Below are 25,153 nucleotides of genomic sequence, written 5' to 3' on the forward strand. Positions count from 1 at the left end.
ATAAGAGACAAAACTGGTAGAGCAGCCTTCATCAAAATTAAGAACTTCTGTTCGTTAAAATACCTTTTTTAGAGAATGAAAAAAACCAAAATATTTGCAAATCTGAAGGGGTTGTATCCACAGTATACAAAGAACTACAAAACCCTATAAGAAAAACAATTCAGTTGAAAAATGGGAAAAAGTTTGAACAGACACTTCACCTAAGAAGCTATATGGATGGAAAATAAACATGAAAAGATGCTCAACATTTTTAGTCAACAGAGAAATACAAATTAAAACCACAAGGAGATACCACTATACATAAATGTCTAAATTTAAAAACACTGACCATATAAAATGATAGTGGGGATATGGAGCAACTGGAACTCTTAACCACTGCTGGTGGGAAAATAAAGTAGTAAAACTGCTTTGTACAACAGTTTGGTAGGTTCTTAAAAGTTAAACACACACAACTATATGACCAAGCCATTCTACTCCTAGGTATTAACCCAAGAGAAATGAAAGTATATGCATACAAAGAATTTCACATGACTGTTCACAGACTTTTATTTGAACAGTCCCAAACTGGAAACTCCAAATGTCTATCAAAAGTTAGATAAATTGTGTTATATTCATGCAACAGAATAGTACTCATCAATAAAGAGCAACAAGCTATTGATACAATGATAAAATGGACAAATCTCAAAATAATTGGTGAAAGAAACAAGACAAAATGTACATACTAATTTCATTAACATCAAATTCTAGAAAATGCAAACTAATAGAAAGCAGAATATGTCACTTGAGGTAGGTGGGGGGGCCAAGTATCATAAAGGGGCATGAAGAAACTTTTAGGGGGTGAGGAAATGAATGTTGATTGTGCAAATAATTTCAAGAGTGTATACATATGTTCACTCATCAAACTTGGCATTTTTTAAATACCTGTAGTTTATTGTGTTAATTATACTTCAATCAAGTTGTTAAAAACTAATGGAGATAATTTTCAACTGCTGTGCACGGTTGCCACAAAGTGTGATATCAGCATATAACCTGACAGCTAAGGTATATTAATTTTTCCCCCCTAAGGTTGTCAAAAAGCTGCAACACGAGATCTGATACCAAAGTTGGCCTGAGAAATGCTTGTAAAGCTACCAATCTGAAAAACTACATTTTCATTTACCAAAGTCATTTTTCTCCTTTCCATCTTGTAAAAAAATGTTGAGATTCTTCTAATTTGGCTGTTTCAAAGTTTAAATGAGAGTGAAAAAATTAGGAAAGACCATGCAACCCACGCCGCTATCTCACGTTATTATTTGAAGCCCTGCAAAAGGAGCCAGTTATTGGCCATTCCTCGCGAACGCAGGGGAACCCCGCCCTTCACGTCTCTGAACGCTGCTCTCCGTGTGCGTGGCCCCGCCCAGCGCGCCCCACCTCACGCCCCAGGCTCTGGCAGCCACGCGAGTGACGCGGCAGCTCCAGTCAAGACCAGATGCTGGCGCAGCGACGTGCGCGCAAGCGCAGTTTGGAGCCCGAGCGGCCGAGGCATGCGCGGTAAGTCTGCACGTGCGCGACGGCGGGCTAACGGTGAGCCGCGGTGGCGGGTAGAGGGCCGAGGGCCCAGCATGTGGGGCCAGGGGCACTTTTCTAGAGCTTCTGAGGCGGAAAGTGTGAGGTCAGTAGTAGTCGTTTTGGTAGGTTCGATGGCGGCCGCTTGAAATACCGTATTTCCAACACTTAGGTTTCCAAGGATGGAGTGAGGCCATTTCTCGGCCTTCCTTGGCCTTCGAGCTGGGCGTCTACTCCCGAGGGGGACGGGCCCCCAGGCTCTGAGTGAGGCCCCGGGGGGCGAAACCGGCCTGCGGAGAGCTCGGGCCTCAGTGTTCTCCGTGAAGACGGGGACAACACGCGGGCCTGTGGTGGCTGGAATTCTCTCTTCTCTCAAATTCTGTGCCATTTAAACGTCAAAGCCCCTTAGGAAGTAGGTGTCAAGCAGCCACCTAGACTCACTTAGTCCAAATTCTCGCCGTGAATCGGAGACTTGGAAGCGCCATTTGGTAATGCGGTTTTGCAGAAAGTCGGTGTAGCGTCAGTTCCTTCGTGGTCCTTCCGGGAAAAGTCTTTTGGGCTCCTTTTAGTATGAGATTTTAAAGCTATTCTAGAAATAACTTCTTAGAATGTGTTTTGGGATTTCTAAAGTAAACATTTTTATTTTTACTGAATTTAAGTCAATGTCTTCCAGAGAAATATAGTCTCCCTAAACAGATACCAACTTGGTTTTACAGTTTTTTGCTCAATTTAAAAGTTACTTTTGGACCAGTATCGGAGGAAGAAGTCTTGTTTTGAAGATGTTTTGATGCCTCTTAGTATGTGTGAAAAAAATTTCTTTAAGCAGTAACAAAAATCAGAAGAATAAAGTTAAGAATATTTTTAATGATCTTTTTTCCCCCCTGTGAGGCAGAGTTAACTATTCTCTTTTCATAATTGAGAGAGCATTTGAAACTTTAGTATAGTGATGTTTTTAGATATCTTTTAAAGCTCTTAAGAAAATTCTACATTTTCAGTTTCCTTCAATGAACTAATATTTATGTATGTGACGTGCAATATTCTAGAGTATTAAGTATAAAATTATGAACTGGACATTTATTTTGAAATATTTTGCATCTGGGAAAGTATATGTAATGAAAATTATTTTGCAGTAATGGGCAAAATTTGATTTATTTCGCAGTCTTTAATTGCAGGTTATCTTCAAAAGCAGTAACCACTGTGCCTTTTAAATAGAGTTGATTACCAGTCTGAAGCGTTTGTTCTATATATTATATTTGTAGTGTTTCTTTTTGTTTTAAATTATGGAAACCCTACTCTTGTTTTGAGAGGACATCAGTAACGTTAAAAGAATATGCACATTGTTCAGAAGTATTGATTTGTGTAGCTGATGAAAATGTACATGAATTATCCACTTCAGTGTCAGTTTGCAAAAGTTTGGCTAAAGAGATAATTTCAAAGGTAGAGATTGTATATGATGAAATTGCAAAGTGTAGTATACTCAAATAAGGAAATTAGTTATTGAAGAAGATATCTTTGAGGTTGTTTTTAATGTAGAGTTTGAATTTTGATAACTTTATTTAGGACAAGACATACTTGTAGGAATTTGGACATTCTGTGGTTTAATCTTTATTCACTGTTAATGAACAGATTGTTAGAACCTAATTCAAGGTATTGAATTGTTTTAGTTTTCCAGGAATCGTGCAAATGGATGAAGATACACATTACAATAAAGGTACTGACACTAAAAATTATTTTTGGATGTAAGAGCTAGATGATCTTGATTAATTTCTAATTTTCTTTGCATTGTGATTTGGTTTTAGTCGAAGATGTGGTTGGAAGTCATGTGGAAGATGCAGTAACATTTTGGGCCCAGGTAAATAGCAGCCTAGTTGATTTCCTCTGCTACTTCTTCCTCCACTAACCCAGGTCCTCTAACAACAAAAATAAAAACCCTGGAATATGTGTATCATTGTCATTCTCAATGCTAATTTTTATTGAACGATATTTAACACAATGCATTATTGGAAGACAAATGGCTATAGCTGGGACTTTACCTGAGTAGTATGCTCATAATACACTGAGTTAAAATAGAGGAAAAAGAGAACAGTATGATTGTAATCGTGGTTTCAGAATTACTCTCAATTTAACACGAGCGGTCGAAGTTGCTTAAATTACTGAAGATTCTGAGAAACTGTTGTATTTGTGAGGTTATGGCTCCCTCTAGGGGTCCTTTATAAGGTTGTTTCTTGAAAGATACTAAATTTTTACGTCTCAGTCATTTTTTCTAATGGCTTAATTTTAAATTTGAGATACAATATCTTATCATAAAATTGAAAGCACTAATGGAACATTTCTAATTTTCTGTTGGCAGGCTTCAAGTCAGATAAGTTTACTCAGTTTAAAATAAATACAAAGCAAAGCTCCAAAGTGCTTATGTTCCAGGATTTAAGAAGGTGAATCCCTCTAATGCACACAATTACAAATGTTTAATTTTGTGAACTACTTGTGATATGTGAGGGAAGAGAATGACATTTCTCTATACTTCCTACAGTATGAGAACTTCTTTTTGTGGGAATGAATTGGCAATGTGGAAAATAGAATTTATGAGAAGAAAAGCTGTAGAAGAATATGATTAGCCCAGGGTTCTTAATTCAATATAGAAAACATTGTAGAAAGGTGATATTCATACAAAACTTGTGACAAGTTTGTGTCTCTGCTTATGCACATATCTTTAAAGGGTGCCCACATACTCTGGTTCTATGCCCATTATCTCTTATTAATCGCACCTGTGTCACTCTCAACAGTGTCCCAGGTTGGATGATATGTTTAAGCTCATTATATAGGAACAACATTTATTAGCTTAAATAAGATTTCTAGACCAGTGCTGTCCAGTAGAAATGTGAGTTACATAATCTAAAATTTAGCAGACACATAAAAAAGTAAAAAGAAACAGGTGAAATAAATTTTAATGAATGTATTTTATTCAGCTCAATATATCCAAAATATCATTTCAAAATGTAATCGGCACAAATATATTAACAAGATATTTTATTTTTCTTTTTTCATATTAAGTTTTTGAAATTTGGTGTGTGTTTTAGACTTAGAGCACATTTTAAATCCTACTAGCCACATTCAAGTGGATATTGGATATTGTATTGGTCAGTGCAGCTCTAAATTATGATTTTGATTGACCCTTCTGTGAAGTTGTTTGTTGAATGTGGAGCTATGATTTAAACTAGGAGTCAGCAAACTTTTTCTGTAAAAGATTAGATAGTAAATATTCTAAGGTTTGTGGGCCATATAGTTTTTTTCATGACTGTTGAACTCTATCAATTCTGCCATTGTAGTGCAAAGGCAGACGTAGACAGTACACAAACAAATAGATGTAACTGTGATCCTTTAAAACTTTATTTACCAAAACAGGTGGCAGAGCCATAATTTGCCAACCTCTGATTTGAACCATGAAGTTGAGGCTCCTGTAGAAATTGGAACACTTTTGAAACAGTTAGGAAACAAGTCTTGAATGGATGAAAAGATTAAGAGTTAAAACTACTAATGGCATCCATATGAATTGAATGATTATTTCACGAAGCAAATAGTAAAATTTGATTGGGTTTGGCATGGGATGTAGATGAAGAGTAAATAGAAATTTAGAAATGTGTGCAGGCAGGTCAAGATGTAGATCTACTCACGTATATTCTCTCTTTCTCCGCCACTATGGATTTCTGCTATATAAGCCGCTTACATGAATACCCTTCAGAATTATTGGTAGGCCCAGTTGGATGAGTGGCAGCTGAAGGAATCTTAAGTATTTGACCTCTACCTTTATTTGAGAGAAAGAACTTTCATCTGTTTTAGTCCATAAAGCAACAAAGCTAATTATGTAGAATATTTTGGTGTATTCTGAAGTTAGTCTTAATTCCAGGGGTTTATTCACAAAGGCTGCTTCTAATATGTCTTGGGGTCAGTTTAAATTCAGCTCCCCTTTTTACTGCATAGTGATACTGATATTCATCATGGTGTTCTTGGAACTGCTCTTTCAGGGTTTCTTTTCAATCGTTAGAGATAATCATGTTCTTTCTAGCCTTACTGAATATTTTGTTGATGTATTTTTAAAGAACATATATATTTAACTGTTTGTTTTGAAATAACTTTAGACTTACAGTTGTAAAATGAGTACAGAGACTTTCTTTATACCCTTCACCCAGCTTCCCTTAATGCTAACGTTTTACATAACTATAGTGCAGTTATCAAAGCCAGGAAATTAACAATGGTACAGTACTATTAACTGCAATCCTTATTGAAATTTCACCAGTTTTCTCATTGTCTTCTGTCTGTTCCAGGATCCAATTCAGGATCCCACGTTGTATTTAGTTGTCATGTAGACTTAGTCTCCTCCAGCCGTTGATAGTTGGTTTATTTATCCTTGTCTTTCATGACTTTGACATTTTAATGAGTACTGGTCAGTTATTTTTTAGAGTATCTGTCAGTTTGGATTTGTTTGGCGATTTCTCATAAATATATTGACAGTAATACCACAGAAGTGATGTTGTGTCCTTTTCAGCACACCGTATTGGGGATTCATGATGTTGACATATCTCATTATTGATGATGTTAACCTTGATCCACCTGATTAAGGTGGTAACAGGTTTCTTCACTGTAAAGTTAGTTTTTCCTTTTGTAATTAATACATGTTTTAGAGGGAGATACATTGAGACTATGTAATCTTGTTTCTCTTCAACTCTTCACTCCAAAATTTTATTATTTATTACTGTGGTGATGATTTTCTAGCCCCCTCATTCCTTCCCCATTTATTAATTGGATTCTTCTGTAAGGAAGAGCTGTCTCTTCTCCCACATTTATTTATATTAATATTGACTCGTGGATGTTTATTCCATGGGTTATATCCAATACTATCATTATTTATTTTGTTTAAATTGTTCCAGCTTTGGACATTAGGAGATTGTTCACATTGGCTACTGTGTCCTTTATACATGTCCCCGTTCTTTTTTTGAGCATTTCTTTACTTTCTGGCACCACCACATGTTCCGGGATCATCTGTTATTTCCCTTTCCTAGCCCTGGAATCAATCACATCCCAAGGAACCCAAGTTCCTTTTATTGGAGAATGGTGTTTAGAAGTCAAGATCTGGGCACTAGGTGTGCTTATTGCTACTGGAGTGTTACTGCTTCTAGATCCTCTCAGCAGACAGAGCTAGAAAAAAAAATATATATGTATAAGAAACCACACATCTGTATTTCTCTCTCTGTGTGTCTTTCATTTGCATATATACACACAAACTTGTGCATTTACACACTCAGGTGCAAGCACATACGTGTACATACTATGGGTTCATACTGATAGCTTCAAATTCTAATCTAATACTCCAGGTGTATTCTAGCCTGCCTGCCTTATTTGTAATTTCTCTCTCACTGCTCTCATTATCTACAATATATTTACTTGTTTGTTCAATCCTAGTATATACCTAAAGGAGTTTTAAAGTGGTTAACCCATGCCCCGTGAGAAATGAATTTACTAACTAGATTACAGTATGTGTGAGGAGGAATATATGCATTTTGAAATTGTTTTTACATCTGTTTCCTTTACACAGCAACAAATATATGAGAAGACCCATGTTATTTGACTAAAATATGCTATCCATTTGAGCGATCAGAATTTGATCTAAAGTAAAATCCAGAGACAGTTGTTTAAAGTTACCTCTTCCTATGATTTAATAATATTTGCTATCTTAGTTTGAATTCCAAGTGATTTGAACTCATTAGAAAGTAAAAATTTTCTATATCATAGTTCCATTTCTTATAAAGAACTTAAATTATGAAAAAATAGTCACATAAGAATTGGATTTAATTTCTTATGCTTTAAAGTTTTTTTTAAGTGTTATGTTTTGTAGAACCCTCAATTGTGTAACACTGTCAAATAGTATTTTACTGAATCTTATATGTGTTCTTCTAGAGTATCAGTAGAAATCAGGATATTATGAAGATTGGTTGCTCACTGTCTGAAGTTTGTCCCCATGCCAATTCAGTTTTTGGGAATCTTGATCCAAAGAAGGTGAGCCATATTCTTAAACATAATCATTCCATCTCTCCTGTAGGCTTTCCTATGTCTTAGGTTTTATAGTTTTTGGACTATTTGCTGTATTTGAAAGGAAGAAGCAAATTTTTAGAATTTGTATAAACTAGTCATAATAAATGTATTCTTCCAAAAATACTTATGGACCATCTGGTATGTGCTAGGCACTGTGTTAAGCATTGAGTATTCAGTGGTGAACAAAATAGAATCCTTGCCTTTGATACTGATTCAGAAAAAATCTTTATGTAGAACAGTTTGATCTTTTTTTTTCTTTTTTTTATTGAGGTATAACTTAAATACAGTAAAGTGTGTATCTCCTAAGTGTACAGCTTGATGAATTTTTACATATGTATGCGTCTGTGTAATCACCACCCAAATCAAGATACAGTTCTGTCATCCCAGGAAATTCCCTCAGGCCCCTTCTCAGTTAACTCTTGGTTAGTAGTTCCTCTAATAGAGGTAATCATTATTCTGACTTCTATCACCATAGATTCATTTGCCTGTTCTTATATCATACAGTATGTACTCATTTATAATATCTGGCTGCTTTTGTTTACTGTAATTTCTGAGATTCATCCATATTATTGTGTGTATTTCTGTATTTGTAGTTTGTTCTGTTTCAAGCTATGTGGTATTTTATTGTATAAATATACCACAATTTCTCTGTTCTTCTTTGATGGGCATTTAGATTGTTTGTGGGTTTTGGCTACTGTGAATGAAACTACTGTGAAATCTTTAAACAAGCCTTCTGCTGGATGTATTATTTCTTTTGAATATATACCTAGGAGTAGAATTGCTAAGTCACAGAGTAGGCATATTTCACTTTAGTAGATAGTGGCCAAACAGTTTGGCAAAAGTATTGAACCGGTTTGCGTCCTTACCAAGAATGTATGAAAGTTCAGTTCTTCCATGTCCGTAACCAACTCTTTGCGTTGTCAGTCTTTTTAATTTTAGCTGTTTTGGTGGGGGTGTAGTGTTATTTTGTGATTTTAATTTCATGTTCCTGATGAGTACTGAGCTTGAGCATGTTTTCATAGTTTTATTTGCCATTTGGATATCCTCTTTTATGAATTGCTTGTTCACATCTTTTCCTCATTTTCAAGGTTGTCTTGATTGATTTTTAGGAAGTTCTGTATTTGTTCTTTGTATATTCTGGATATGAATCTTTGTCTTATATGTGTATTGCTAATGTCGTCTTCTAGTCTATGGCTTCCCTACTTAAGGGAATGGATATCATTTGAAGTCTAATATATTAATTTTTTTTTTGTTTTTTGGTATGTGCTTTCTGTTTCCTATTTAAGACCTTTTTACTCACCCCATCATCATGAATATATTCTCCTATGTTTCCCCCCCTAGAAGCTTTTGCCTTTTGCATTGAGGGCTGCGGTTTGCCTTCAGTAAATTTTTCATTATGATGTGAAGTAGAGGTCAAATTTAATTTTTTTCCATGTAGGTATCCAATTATGCCAGCACCATTTATTGAAAGGATCATTCTTTCTTTATTGCATTGTATTGGAATCTTTGTTTTAAATCAGGTGACTGTATTTGAGTGTTAACCATCTTTTTCAAAATGATAAATGCCTATAATCTTGGATGCATCAATTTCTCAGGCCAGGAATTTACCCTTTGGACATTTTTATAAGTACACAAAGATGTTTGTAAAAAAATGTTCATTGCAGCATTTTCAGTCATCCGTTGCTCAATGATGAGAATATGTTCTGAGAAATGCGTTGTTAGGCAATTTCGTCGTCGTGCATACATCATAGAGTGTACTTAGACAAACCTAGATAGTATAGCCTACTACGCACCTAGGCTATATGGCACTAATCTTATGGGACCACCCTATGAGCAACCCTATGAGGCAGATGTTATTTCATACTTTTTTTTTGAAATTAAGGCACATCTAGGATAACTGTGAAAGTCAACAGCTAGTTAATGGTGGATCAAGTATTTGGAGTCATAGAGCCCAGCTCCTTAACTGTTACCTTCTACCCTATATTGGAATAATTACTGAATTGTGGAAGATTCTTATTTTAGAATACTAACTAATCATTTTCAGGGCTGATACTAGGGTAAGAGTAAGGTAAGTGCAAAATTTAAGGAGGCATTAATGCAAGTGCAGTGTTGGTGCCTCAGAGTGAGTGCCTCTCCAAATTTTGCTTTGTCAGTACCTTACTTGCCTCACCCAGCTCCAAGCCCTGATTAAGTGAGAGAGGTAGATCTCTGTATTTTGATATGAAATTAGGTACAAAATAGTGTATGTAAAATGAGCCCATTTGTGTAAATAAACCATAAACATATATTCTAGTGTATATGTAAAATTAGTGTAAATGTAAAATTAAGGAGGTGCATGTTGAAGAGTGTTGGGAAGGAAGTCTGACTCTCAACCTTTTTTGATATACTTTGATTTTCTTTTAATAATGTGCCTCTATTAGTTTTATTTTAAAATAATTAAAACCCCAATGGCAAATAGAAAAATGTAAAAAGAAATTTAGAAACAAGGAAGGAATGTAGCTTGGAGCTAAGCATCAGAATGGATAAGGAATGCAATTTATAAAGTTTTTAGGGTTTTTTTTTTAAGCATCCTTGTAGTCTGTGACTGTGTTTAATAGTGTTATAAATTAAGACATACCTGCTTTTCCTGTTTTAAATGTAAAATAAATTACTTGCTTTGCAAAAAATTCAAACTAGTTTCAATAATAGACTTCTCATTATAAATAATTACTCAGCCACCTCTGATTGTCCATGAATGGATATTTTGTAAATTTTCTTTAGTGATTGAGTGGTTCTCTGCCTCTAACAATGTAGGCAGGTCATGGTCTATGAATAGTGGAGTTGTGAGAGGAGAAGATTGGACCAGGCAGAGTGGGAGTGAATCCATAGTTCTGACTATGTTCCAAAGACAAATATATCTATTTGGGATAGACTTGTGTTTATGATGGTTGTTGTGATTATTCACACTAACAGAGTCAAGAACTTCAGATTCCTCAAGTTGGTTTGGTCCCAGCTCTATTCTTGGGTACAAGTATCACTACCCACTCCCTAGACAGAGTTGCAATGACATGCCACTTCTGTCTCTTGCCTTATATTGAATTGTTAATGATATTGGTATATTATTACAAAGTCTTAACTAAAGATAATGTGACCTTTTCCAGAGTTTGAAATTGGATAGGACTGTTGATTATCAGCTATTTTTGCTACTAAAGTGGTTTGCTTGCTGAAAAATTAAGTAAGATGGTTGGGAGAGGGTACCATGCCATTTGTGCTCTCTCTTGCCCTGCAGTTGTTGAATGCTAGCTAAGGGAACCAGAGTTAAGTGCTAATTGAACACAACTATCCTTTGTAGCATTTGCTTTGTCAGACATCCATTTGTGTATCTGAATTGATTTGTACTTTGAGGATTTTTACATTTCATGCTGTATATTCCTTTTTTTTAAAAGATTGGCACCTGAGCTAACAACTGTTGCCAATCTTCCTTTTTTTCCCCTCGCTTTTTCTTCCCAAGTCCTCCCAGTATATAGTTGTATATTTTAGTTGTGGGTCATTCTAGTTGTGGTATGTGGGACGCCACCTGAGCGTGGCCTGATGAGCGGTGCCATGTCCGCACCCAGGATCCGAACCAGTGAAACCCTGGGCTGCCACAGCGGAGCACACGAACTTAACCACTCGGCCATGGGGGTGGCCCCAAGTATATTCCTTTTGCTTTAAAAAATCTGTGAATTTGTCCTAATTCATAGTAATACACTTAAAATTAATTTTATACTCTATCACTTGAAGCAGTGTTCCTCAACCTTTTTTTCATTATGCCCTTCGAAGGCATTTTTTTGTCTAATGGGTCTCCTCCTCCCAAAACATTTTAACACCACAGATATACTGTATATCTGTTTATGTTATCAAGTAGGGTTGAACTGTGGAGGGCTATGAACCATTATAATATCTAAGATTTCCCCCCACCCCTCAAGAACTAGTATTCACTCCCTCAGGGATAATATTTCCCCCATTGAGAATGTATGATTTTTTTGTTCCAATTTTAACTTACTTTCTCTATGTATGTGATAACAGATTTTTCATGTGAAACTGTCTAGAACTCCCCCGCCCTGAGTCCTAATGATCATACGCAATTCAGGGAATTCCAGGGGTTTGGCAGCTGTAAACCAGGAATCACTTTGACCAAAAGATATTCAAATGATGATTCATTTCATTGGATGTACTCTTGACAAAGTTCTTGGTGTCCTCCCTCAACTTCTTTATATATGGGCTCTTCATCAACTCTTCTTTGCTCTTTGATTCTGAGGGCTCCTCCTTCAACTTGTAAACCTTTGTCCAAATTCATGGAGGCCAATGTTAATGAAGTCTTCCACATCACTGGCAACTGTGTAGTAATCTTCCTCCTCAAAGGCAAAAAAAACAGCTCCATGTTCCCCAATCAAGATGACCAGTTGTTTTTCAGGTGCCAGGCAAGGGAAATTAGGCACAGTGCCAAGAACCTCCATCTTCTCAGGGTCTGGCAAGTACAAACTGCCAGAACTCCAGCATCTCCTTCTGGTCTGCACAAACGGTCTTTGCTAAATCACATATCTTTTTTTTGGTTTATGCATTTACTAGTTTCTTTGTTCTTTAACTGTATCATAAATGAATCAGTGATAACAACCTGATTGAGTAACAAGTATTAAAAGAAATATAATCTGTCCTATTTGGTTATTTTTAGAATACCTTAACTTTTTTGTGTGTATCATTACAGACCCATGACTTCTCAGCTTTACTCTGTGTCAGCCAGCTTCAGCCAGTATTCTCCTTGGATGTTCAAATTGTCTCAATTTTGGCTAGAAGGGGCCCCTTTTAGATTACTTCCCAAGTCTCATTGGCTCCATTAATCTTCAAACATCTCTTGCTTTCTAGCACAAAGAAGTGTTCTAGGCTCATTTTGTACTGTTCTGTCCAAGATGTGGGATTGGCCTTTTCTCCAGAAAACCTTGGTTCCTTTTATTGGAAAAATGGTATTGTAGGCCAGAATCTTGGCACTAGGGTGCATCATGGGGACCCTCTGTCCCTTTCAGTGGACAAAGCTAGAAAAGATGCATTTTTAAAATAATTTTTCATTTAAAGATACAAGTTCATGTTGCTATTTCCAGTCCAGTTCTAACAGGACAGTGTTCCTTCTGAAATCCTAGATTCTCTGCTTGTATCTCCTTTTCTCTTATAGTAAACATCTTGATTCCTAAACACGTAAATATAATTACTTACTTGCTTTGTCTGGCAATATGAGAAAACAAATTCAAAATAAAAATTCATTGTTAATATAAACCATTACAATTACTTAATCCAATTAAAAATGTTTCTAGTAGGATCTGTGGTCTGTTTGCTTTGTCCCACACTTTACTCTTCATGTCTCACTCTGGTGTCCATTGAAATGTCTCCACTAGACAGTTTGGATCAAGTATTGAGCTTGTGTTCGCTTTGGGGATTTTTGGCATCCCAACAGCTGACAGTTCTAAGGTCATAGGACAGGATGGCTTTTGGCTACTGGAAGACAGAGGGCCTACTCCACCTTGAGATGATGGAAAGAACTTCAGTAACCTCAGTGTCCAGCATTCTGTAAGTGGATTTGTTTAGCTGCCATCCAAGTTATGCATCTACAGTAACATAATGGAGAGCAGTACAAGATTCATAGAAATAATTGCTAGCTGAATAGCTGCCTCCTATTTTTAAATTTCTAGTAATGGCAGACCTCAAGTATTTCACGTATTCAGAAAAATTTTAAATATCCTAATTCTTTTTAAAATTGTTTTTACTGAGTTCATAGTAGTTTACATCATTGTGAAATTTCACTTGTACATTATTTCTTGTCTGTCACCACATAAGTGCTCCCCTTCACCTCCTGTGCTCACCCCCTTCCCCCCCTTCCCCTGGTAACCACTGAACTGTTTTCTTTATCCATGTGTTTGTGTGTATTCCACATATGAGTGAAATCATGTGGTGTTTGTCTTTCTCAGTCTGGCTTATTTCGTTTAGCGTAATACCCTCCAGGTCCATCCATGTTGTTGCAAATGGGATGATTTTGTCTTTTTTTATGATTGAGTAGGATTCCATTGTATATATATATACCACATCATCTTTATCCAATCATTGGTCAGAGGGCACTTAGGTTGCTTCCATGTCTTGGCTGTTGTGAACAATGCTGCAATGAACATAGGGGTACATGTATCACTTTGGATTGTTTATGTCAAGTTGTTTGGATAGATACCCAGTAGTGGGATAGTTGGGTTATATGGTATTTCTACTTTTAGTTTTTTGAGGAATCTCCATACTGTTTTGCATAGTGGCTGCACCAGTTTGCATTCCCACTCACAGTATATGAGGGTTCCCTTTTCTCCACACCCTCTCCAACATTTGTCAGTTTTAGTCTTAGTGATTATAGCCATTTTAATGGGTGTAAGGTGGTATCTTAGTGTAGTTTTGATTTACATTTCCCTGATGATTAGTGATGTTGAACATCTTTTCATGTGCTTATTGGCCATCTGCATATCTTCTTTGGAAAAATGTCTGTTCATCTCCTCTACCCATTTTTTGATTGGGCTGTTTGTTTTTTGTTGTTCAGTTATGTCAGTTCCTTATATGTTATGGAGATTAACCTCTTGTTGGATATATGATTTGCAAATATTTTCTCCCAGTTGGTGGGTTGTCTCTTTGTTTTGATCCTAGCTTCTTTAGCCTTGCAGAAACTCTTTAGTCTGATGAAGTCCTACTTGTTTATTTTTTCTTTTGTTTCCCATGTCTGAGAAGACATGGTATTTGAAAAGATCCTTTTAAGTTTGATGTCAAAGAGTGTACTACCTATATCATCTTCCAGGAGTTTTATGGTTTCAGGACTTATCTTCAAGTCTTTGATCCATTTTGAGTTTATTTTTGTGTATGGCATGAGAGAATAGTGTACTTTCATTCTTTTGCAAGTGATTGTCCAGATTTCCCAACACTGTTTATTGATGAGACTGTCTTTTCTCCACTGTATGTTCTTGGCACGTTTGTCAAAGATTAGCTGTCTGTAGATGTGTGGTTTTATTTCTGGGCTTTCAGTTCTGTTCCATGGATCTGTGTGCCTGTTTTTGTACCAGTACCATGCTGTTTTGATTACTATGGCTTTGTAGTACATTTTGAAGTCAGGGATTGTGATGCCTCCAGATTTGTTCTTTTTTCTCAGGATTGCTTTAGCAATTTGGGGTTTTTGCTTGCCCTATATGAATTTTAGAATTCTTTCTTCTCTTTCCATGAAGAATGTCATTGGAATTCTGATTGGGATTGCATTGAATTTGTAGATTGCTTTGAGTAGTATGGACATTTTAACTATCTTTATTCTTCCAATCAATGTGCATGGAATTTCTTTCCATCTCTTTATGTCATTATCTATTTCTTTCAATAATGTCTTATAGTTTTCCTTGTATAAGTCCTTCACCTCCTTGGTTAAATTTATTCCTAGATATTTTATTCTTTCTGTTGCAATTGTAAATGGAGTTGTATTCTTGAGTTCTCTTTCTGTAAGTTCCTTATTAGAGTATAGAAATGCAACTGATTTTTGTAAGTTGATTTTGTACCCTGCAATTTTACTGTAGTTAATTATTTCTAATAGTTTTCTGATGGATTCTTTAGTGTTTTCTGTATATAAGATCATGTTGGCTGTAAACAGCGAGAGTTTCACTTCTTCACTCCCTATTTGAATTCCTTTTATTCTTTCTCTTGCCTAACTGCTCTGGCCAAAATCTCCAATACTGTGCTGAATAAGAGTGGTGATAGTGGGCATCCTTGTCTTATTCCTGTTCTCAGAGGGATGGCATTCAGTTTTTCCCCGTTGAATATGATGTTGGCTGTGGGTTTGTCGTATATGGCCTTTATTATGTTAAGGGACTTTCTTTCTATACCCATTTTAAGAGTTTTTATCATAAATGACTGTTGGATCTTGTCAAATGCTTTCTCTTTGTCTGTTGAGATGATCATGTGGTTTTTATTGCTCATTTTGTTAATGTGGTGTATCATATTGATTGACTTGTGGATGTTGAGCCATCCCTGTGTCCCTGGTATGAATCCCACTTGATGATGATATATGATCTTTTTGCTGTATTGTTGTATTCAGGTTGCCAGTATTTTTTTGAAGATTTTTGCATTGGTGTTCATCAGTGATATTGGCCTGTAGTTTTCCTTTTTTGTGTTGTCCTTCTCAGTCTTTGGTATCAGAGTGATGTTGGCCTTGTAGAATGTGTGTTAAGAAGTGTTCCATCTTCATTAATTTTTTGGAATAGCTTGGAAAGGATAGGTATTAAATCCTCTCTGAAAGTTTGGTGGAATTCTTCAGGGAAGTGCTCTGGTCCTGGGCTTTATTTTTTTGGGGTGCTTTTGATTATTGTTTCAATACTTGTGATTGGTCTATTCAGATTATCTATTTCTTCTTGATTCAGCTTTGGGAGGTTGTAAGCATCTACGAATTTATCCATTTCTTCTAGATTGTCCATTTTGTTGGCATATAGCTTTTTGTAGTATTCTCTTACAATCCTTTGTATTTCTGTAGTATCCATTGTTATTTCTCCTCTTTCATTTCTAATTTTGTTTATCTGAGCTTTCTCTCGTTTTCTTTGTAAGTCTGGCTAGGAGTTTGTCAATTTTGTTTATCTTCTCAAAGAACCAGCTCTTTGTTTCGTTGATCCTTTCTACTGCCTTTTGTGTTTCAATTGCATTTATTTCTGCTCTGGGGTTTATTATTTCTCTCCTTTTGCTGACTTTGGGCTTTGTTTTTCTAATTCAGTTAGGTGTAGTTTGAGATTGCTTATTTGGGATTTTTCTTGTTTGTTAAGGTATGCTTGCATTACAATGAATTTCCCTTTTAGTACCCCTTTTGCTGCATCTCATATGAGTTGATATGATAATGTTTTCATTTTCATTTGTCTCCAGATATTTTTTGATTTCTCCTTTAATTTCTTCAGTGATCCATTGGTTGTTCAATAGCATGTTGTTTAGTCTCCACATATTTGTCCCTTTCTCAGCTTTTTTTTTTGTAATTAATTTCTAGCTTCATAGCATTGGAATCAGAAAAGATACTTGTTATTATTTCAGTCTTCTTAAATTTATTGAGGATTGCCTTGTGTACCAACATATGTTCCCCAACAACATATGGTCTATCCTTAAGAATGTTCTCTGTGTGCTTGAGAAGAATGTGTATTCTGCTGTATTTGTATGGAGTGTTCTATATATGTCTATCAAGTCCAACTGGTCTAGCTTTTCATTTAATTCTGCTGTTTCCTTATTGATTTTCTGTCTGGATGATCTATCCATTGATGTGTGTGGAATGTTGAGGTCCCCTGCTATTACTGTGTTGTTATTAATATCTCCTTTTAGGTTTGTTAATAGTTGCTTTATGTACTTTGGTGCTCCTTCGTGGGGTGCGTAGGTATGTGTGTTATGTCTTCTTGGTGGAGTGTCCGTGTGATCATTATATACTGCCCCTCTTTGCCTCTTTTTACCTGTCTTATCTTGAAGTCTACTTTGTCTGATATAAGTATTGCGAGACCTGCTTTCTTTTGTTTGCCATTAGTTTGGAGTATTGTCTTCCATCCCTTCATTCTGAGCCTGTGTTTGTAATTGGAGCTGAGATGTGTTTCCTGGAGGCAGCATATTGTTGGGTCTTGTTCTTTAACCCATCTCGCCACTCTGTGTCCTTTTATTGGAGAATTCAATCCATTTACATTTAGAGTGGTTATCGATATGTGAGGGCTTCCTGCTGCCATTTTATCACTTGTTTACTGGTTCTCCTGTATTTCCTGTTTCTCATGCCGTGTATTTCAGTCCACCAATTGAGTTATGTAGTTTTTTTATTTTGGGCTTCTTTGTTTTCTCCTTATTTATTATTTGTGTGTCTGTTCTGCTTTATTGTTTAGTGGTTACCATGGGGTTTGTATGCCAACTCTTGTAGATAAGATAATCCATTTTCTGATGGCCTCTTATTTCCTTAGATGAAACTCATTCAGTCTCCTTCCTTTTCCCCTCCTAAGTTGTTTTTGTCACATCTTATTTCATCTTGTGAATTTGTGGTTAAAATGACAAGATTAGGGGCTGGCCCAGTGGCACAGCAGTTAAGTTCGCATGTTCCACTTCTCGGTGGCCCAGGATTCACCAGTTTGGATCCCGGGTGTGGACATGGCATCGCTTGGCACGCCATGCTGTGATAGGCATCCCACATATAAAGTAGAGGAAGATGGGCACGGATGTTAGCTCAAGGCCAGGCTTCCTCAGCAAAAGGAGGAGGACTGGCAGTAGTTAGCTCAGGGCTAATCTTCCTCAAAAAAAAAATGACAAGATTATTTTTGTTTTTGCTGTTTTCGTTCCCTTTATCTTTACTGTTTTACTTGACTATTTGCTAACTTGTTCTGATGTATAGCTACAATTTTCTGATTTGTCTACCTGTTTGTCTCCTTACTCTGTGTTTCATAATCCCTTTCTCTCATTGTTTTTTTAGGTATGAGGGCCTTCTTGAGGATTTCTCATTGGGGGGCTAGGTCTTATGGCTACAAACTCCCTTAGCTTTTGTTTATCTGGCAAAGTTTTTATTTCTCCATCATAGCTGAAGGATATTTTTGAGGGATGGAGTATTCTTGGCTGAAAGTTTTTGTCCTTCAAAGATTTGAATGTGTCATTCCTGTCTCTCCTAGCCTGTAAAGTTTCTGCAGAGAAATCTGCTGAACGCCTGATAGGGATTCCTTTGTAGGTTATTTTCTTCTGCCTTGCTGCCCTTAGCAGTTTTTTCTTTGTCATTCACTTTTGCAAGTTTCACTACTATATGCCTTGCAGTAAGTCTTTTTACAATGACATATTTAGGAGATCTGGTAGTCTCTTTCACATGGATTTCCATCCCCTTCCCCAGGTTGGGGAAGTTCTGCGCTATTATTTCCTTGAACAAGCTTTCTGCTCCATTCTCCTTCCCTTCTGCCTCTTGAATACCTATAATTCTTATGTTGCATTTCCTAGTTGAGTCAGATATTTCTCAGAGACTTTCTTCATTTCTTTTTAGTCTTAGTTCTCTCTCCTCCTTTATCTGGAGCATTTCAATATGTCTATTCTCAGTTATGCTGATTTTCTCCTCTATGATGTCTGCTTGAGTATTCAGAGAATCCTTATGTTTTATCTCATCGATTGTGTCTTTCATCTCCATATTTCTGATTGGTTCTTCTTTATAGTTTCAGTCTCTTTAGTGAAGTAGCTCTTGAACTCATTGAATTGTTTCTCTAAATTCCCTTTTAACTCGTTGAGTTTTTTGATGATAGCTATTTTGAATTCTCTGTCATTTAGATTACATATTTCTGTGTCTTCAGGACTGATTTCTGGTACTTGTCATCTCCTCTCTGGTCTGGAGATTTAATACAGTTTTTGATACTGCTAGAGGTCATGACACTGTTTTTTTGCATCCTGGTATTATTATTTTTATTTTATTTGAGGAAGATTAGCCCTGAGCTAACATCTGCTGCCAATCCTCCTCTTTTTGCTGAAGAAGGCTGGCCCTGAGCTAACATCTGTGCCCATCTTCCTCCACTTTATATGTGAGACGCCTGCCACAGCATGGCTTGCCAAGTGATGCCATGCCCACACCCGGGATCCGAACCAGCGAACCCTGGGCCACTGAAGCATAATGTGCCAACTTAACCGCTCTGCTACCAGGCCTGTCCCAATCCTGGTATTACTGATCGCCATTACTACCTATTACCACTGGGTGGAGGTCAAGAGCTGTGTATTCTGAGGCCGCTGTGTTCTGCCGGGATCCCAGGCGCTGGAGCTGGCGCTGGGCAGTTGCGGGGAGGGGTACTTTCCTCTGTGTGCTCTCATGGGCTTACTCACTCTCCCCTTGCTGTCTGCTCTCCTAAGGTGTTGGCTTGATGAAGTCATCCCCGTGATACCTTTCACCTCAGTAGGGGTCTTTCCCCTAGCTTGTGAGGGACCTCTGCGATGTTTGATGTTCCCACTAACAGGCCCTCCCACCCACTTCCTTCCCTCTCAGAGGCCACGTGCAGTTCCACATCGCAGTCCTTTGGGGAAGGAGTGAAGTTTTCTCTTACCTGGTTCCACCTCCTCCAAGGGGGACTCCAGCCTCTCCTCCCTCTGATGTATGGCTGCGTGGTTCTCTCAGATGTCTTTTGTGTTGTGTGGATGTCCTCTGTTGGACTATGAATGTCTTTTTCATTGTATCGTGTAGGGGAGAGATCACTGGTAGAGCTCTCTCTGCCATGATGCTCCTAAATCACATATCTTTAAACAGACATTTCTAGTAAATGCCAGGCATATCTTGGAGTCCTTTTTCACATACTCAGACAACATTTCCAGGGATGCAGCTGCTTTCAGTAGCTCTTCAGTCATGGTGTTTTGCTCATCAAACTCCGGCCCAGGCTCTGTCTTTGAGGGGTGACAGTGGCCTGGGCTTCATCTCTGAGGGATGACCCTGGAGTATCAGTTTATTATAAAGGGATATAATTCAGGAACAGCCAGATTGAAGAGATGCATAGGGAAAGGTATATGGGAAAGGATTCAGAGCTTTCATGCCCTCTCCAGGTGCACCACTGTCCCCATATCTCCATGTGTTTACCAACCCGGAAGCTCTGAGAATGTATGATTTAAAGTGGTTAAATTAGGGGCCGGCCCAGTGGCGCAGCAGTTAAGTGCACACGATCCGCTTTGGCGGCCCAGGGTTCACCGGTTCGGACCCTGGGTGTGGACATCGCACCACTTGGCAAGCCATGCTGTGGCAGGCACCCCACATATAAAGTAGAGGAAGATGGGCACGCATGTTAGCTCAGGGCCAGTCTTCCTCAGCAAAAAGAAGAGGATTGGCAGCAGATGTTAGCTCAGGGCTAATCTTCCTCAAAATAAATAAATAAATAAATAAATAAAGTGGTTAAATTAAAGTGGTATGATTAAAGTGGGATGATATTGTACCCTCCACTCCCACTCCCAGGAGACATTTGGCAATGTCTGAAGACATTTTTGGTTTCACAACTGGAGGGGTTACTACTGGCATCTTGTAGATAGAGACCAGGGAGAATGCTGCTAAACATCCTGCAAGGCACAGGACAGAGGACAGCTCCCTCCTCCAAGAGTAAATGTCAGTAGTGCTGATGTTGAGAAGTTGACTTAAAGTATGCAAATTTTCCTCTTTGTTCTTTGATTAAACATAATTAAATTGAAATGTAAATTTAAAATAAATGAAAGTTCAGTATTAAGGATGTTATCTAATATAACTTTATTCACTAATGCACTAAAGTCCTTATATATAAAGTAAAATATACAAAAGTCTTTTCTGTGTGGTAGGACATATGGATTCCCCCCCAGAGTTGAAAACTAGACTTAAATGGCATGTACTTGGAATGTTTATGTTTTAAGAACAATTGTGACTTCAATAAAATAAATTAAAAAAAAAGCAAATAAAAAATAAAAGGCAAAAAAGAGAACATTTAATTGTGCCATATATGTTTTCAGACATTAAAATAGCATGATTTCTCAAGTCTTTGATGCTTGTACCTTTTTTTTGAATTTTCTGTTGTCTATGTCTTTCTTCTTCCCTTTATTTTTTTTGGAGAGGCAGAATAGCATAATGGATTCCAGAGTCAGATTGCCTGAGTTTGAATCCTGGTTCTGCTGCTTACTAGCTTATGAGTTTGGGTATACAATGGTGAAAACAAAGTACCTGTCTCGTAGGGTTGTTGTGAGAATAAAATAAATTATTAAATATATGTACTTATTAACTTACAGTAAGTGCTTAATAAATACTAAGCATTATTCTGCTTTGTATGCTTTGATTTATTAAAATGCCAAACAGTTTTACTTTCTTTTTCTCTTTGTAGATTTATGGTGGATTATTTTCTGAAGATAAATGCTGGTACAGATGCAAAGTACTGAAAATCATCAGTGATGAAAAGGTAGGAACAAGTGTTCAGTTTTTTTGCCTTGATGAATATTCTGGTTTCAAAATTGGATGCTTATTTAGTCCTTCATTGCTTATTCAAAGTAATAAAATCTAGTTCAATGAATTGATTAATTGGTTAAAACGTGTTTTTTTCCCAGGTGAACACAAAAGAAATGAATTCTTTAGGAAATCTAGATCAAATTCAGGGGAATATTGTTCTGAATTTAAGTTGTCATATAGTCTCCCTAGGTTGTTCAGATTACATAATTTGTGGATTATTTTTGGTGACGAGTTGCTTCTTTGTACCTCAGTTCTTAATAATTATGTTTGGCTCTTGCTGAGTAACTTTTAAAAGTTCCTTCTATTAAGATTGAGTAGGAAAAGAATATTTGATTGATCCTGAAGTTCTGTATCTTTTACTTAGTTGATGTGCATATTGTTAATAATGAAGTTTGGCCTGCCACTTTCTCATGCCTAATTGAGATGAATTTTCTTTGTAAATATCTAAAGATATGTAAAATATCTAAAGATATTTTATTTTTTGCATTGTGAACTTATGGGAGATTTTTAAGGGGTTATGGGGAGATGAGATTCTGAATAGCTGTTTGGTGGCACTTGCACTTTTCAGGCTGTGTGAAAGCATCTCTGTAGGCTTTCTTTTATTGTTTTGTTCTATATCTGCTTCTGTGAACTTAAAATATTTTATAATCTATATATTTTGTAAACACTTTCCCTGGTATAATGAGGAGATGATAAGATGAAATAATTTGAGTAATGGATCCAAATAACTCTTTTTTTTTTTAATCTCATGATTTATTACTGTCATAGGTAATGGTTTATCTTGGTGAAATAGATCTTTCTAATAGACCTTTTCCCCACAATTTGACAACTGGTGATGATATTTTGCATTTGCTTTTGGTTTGGCTTTAACTTTTTAAATTAAGGAACAAGATGCCTTTTGACCTTGTGATAAACTATTTCTCTTTCTTACTTTTAAGCAGATATAGAGCTGGAGGTAAGGGTGAATTTGAATCATTTCCAAGGTCTAATAGCTGGAGTGGGTTTCATTTTATCAAAGGAAGATTGATAAGCGTAATTGATTTATGTTTATTTAAATACCAATAGTTTAAAAAAAATCCAAAATGAGAAACGGTACTGTTGGAAATAGTACTGTTTGGTATTAAACTAGTACTAAATATGGAAATCACTGGGATCTCAGGGACTGTGGATTTTCTTTATTTTGAGGATATTGCTGGAGCGCTTGTTTTTGAATGCATATTGTCCATTTGAGGTAAAATGCTATCTTGATTTATAGGTAATTAAGAGAAAGCAAATTGGTGGTGTCTTTGGAGATGTTTAATCTAAGTTCAGTATTAGTATTTGTTTCATTTTTTCCTAGTGTCTAGTGAGATACATTGACTATGGAAATACTGAAATTCTAAATCGATCTGATATAGTTGAGATTCCTTTGGATCTGCAATTTTCTAGTGTTGCCAAAAAGTATAGACTTTGGGGACTACAGATTCCTTCTGGCCAAGAAGTTACCCAGTTTGATCAGGCAAGTCACAGATTTTAAGTATTTTTGTTAATGGAAGTAAAACTATATGCTTGAAACAAAACATAAATGTAGTTTTTACCACTAATTTTCTTTAATATAAAAGCCTGTGTAAATTAAAAGTATGAATTATAGAATAATTCAAAAGCAATTGTATAATAATATATTTGTGCTCATCTTTGCTAAACATTCTTGATCAGAAAGGAGTAATACATATATATGTGTGTATATATTTATATAACAGATGTAAATAGTTTCTTCTTAGGTGAAAGTTCAAAAAGATAGTCTCTTGTATGATGAGACAATGGTGAATATAAGTATTCTGTTCTCTTTTGCTCTTGAGAAAGTATTTATTAAATAAAAGTGATCTTTAACCTAGCCCTGGCCATTAAATATCACAGATTTGAAATTAGCGGAGTTATAAATTAATTAGATTTTATTGTTTTGGCAGAGGCTCTTACTGTTTGATATAATAATTGGTGGTCATGTTCTACTAATGTAGATTCTAGTTTGAATTCATTTCCATTAAATTTTGGGTTGGTAACCTAATTCTGGAAGACATCTGGTAATTTCAGGGGTAGTCTTACAGGAATTGTGCCTTTTTTAAATCTGCTGTGCAATAATGGTGTTCTTTTGGTGAGTGTTAGTGTTGAGGGGATATTACATTGCACAGTAATCAGAATTGTTTTATTTAGCAGTTCAAATGATGTATGTGAAAAAATGATTTAATTAGTACTATAAGGAGCAGTAAAATTTGGAACACTTCTGTTTCCCTCTTTTGTTTCCTGAATCTTGTAGGTTGTTGGGTGTAGTTTTGTTTGCACTATAGTTATTTATAAGAAACATTTCTGTACTTAGGACTCAGACTTTCATAAATATAGGGTAAAGCATAGGTATTATTGTAAAATTACATCTTGAAGTTTTGGTTTAAGGTCTAAAATTTATTACTTTTTTCTTTAATATAAATGTTTTGACCAAGGTAGAGGCTCATTTTGAATTTCTTGCATGCCTAGAACCCTACAATCTTAAATTTACAGACCTTAGAATTCATCTGCTCTCACCTTATTATTTTGCAAATAAATTGGGTCTAGAACAATTACATGACTTATTTCAAGTCATAAAGCTAATTGGGGCTGAGCTAGGGCTAGAACCCCAATCCATTGCTATTCTTATAGTAAGGTGATATAAAATTAGATTGAAACAAACATGAATCAAGAAAATAATGTAATTTTTAAAAGTTAGTTTTGGAACTGAAGAAGTATATTTCAGTTATTGAGAATGTTTTGTATGCTTCATAGATTCTTAATAAGTGATACTATTTGTATTTGCATGCTTAAGTTCAGTAAGACGACTACTGATTGGAGTTAAACTAATTAGCAAACAATGTTTTCTGGAAAAATAGTTCTTTTTGAATGTATCTGCTTAGAAAGCCCATGTTTAGCCATTAATACTCAGCACAGGACTCAAATGTAATTTGATTCCCTTGCTGCTGTTTTAGTCACTCAGTGTATAAGGCATGTAGAGTTGTAATTCTTTCCTCCTTCACAAGATAGTGAGCTTGGTAGAGACAAGACCGTCTTGGTAGAGACAAGTATTTTATTCCTTTTTTCTATGCCTAATCTCCCTGCTTCTACCTGTTAAGTGTGAGGTGAGCATCCAATTTATCTAGCATTTGAAAGAGTGAATGAATAGTAGGGATACAGTTTTAAAAAAATGAGGTGCTTCCAGAGGGTGGCCTGGGCACTGAAATACCTTCAGTACATTTTTAAACCAACACTCTCACACCTATGCTATAGCACAGTTGAAATTAATACTCAAGAATGGTGGTTACAAATTGCTTAAGATCAAATGAAGATTAAATTATGTCCTAAATGCTTTTTTCACTTCAAAAAATTTATGTAGAATCAGGGAATGAGCTAGAGATTGGAATTTGGGTTTGACAGTTTAAAGGCCTTTTACCCTGTTTTCTAATGTATCCAGACAAGGTTAGGTAGACTACATAGTGACCTGGGTAGGGGGCAGGGGATGGCTGGCAGGCATGGCAGCTGCCT

General features: G+C 36.3%; 1 protein-coding gene across 2 annotated transcripts in view; it reads left to right on the top strand.

Annotated features, from left to right (window-relative positions):
* The first annotated feature begins 1,601 nt into the window (after positions 1-1,601).
* STK31 (serine/threonine kinase 31) overlaps positions 1,602-25,153 on the top strand; it is a 118,182-nt gene continuing 94,630 nt past the window's right edge. For both annotated transcript variants that reach the window (XM_044765853.2, XM_070504528.1), the window contains exons 1-6: positions 1,602-1,651; positions 3,210-3,256; positions 3,345-3,397; positions 7,498-7,596; positions 21,486-21,560; positions 22,947-23,105. In XM_044765853.2, coding sequence (XP_044621788.2) covers positions 1,602-1,651; positions 3,210-3,256; positions 3,345-3,397; positions 7,498-7,596; positions 21,486-21,560; positions 22,947-23,105 — 483 coding nt within the window. The remainder of the gene's footprint in view (positions 1,652-3,209; positions 3,257-3,344; positions 3,398-7,497; positions 7,597-21,485; positions 21,561-22,946; positions 23,106-25,153) is intronic.

The sequence above is a fragment of the Equus asinus genome, chromosome 1 (assembly GCF_041296235.1).
Source record: "Equus asinus isolate D_3611 breed Donkey chromosome 1, EquAss-T2T_v2, whole genome shotgun sequence".
Lineage (NCBI taxonomy): Eukaryota > Metazoa > Chordata > Mammalia > Perissodactyla > Equidae > Equus > Equus asinus.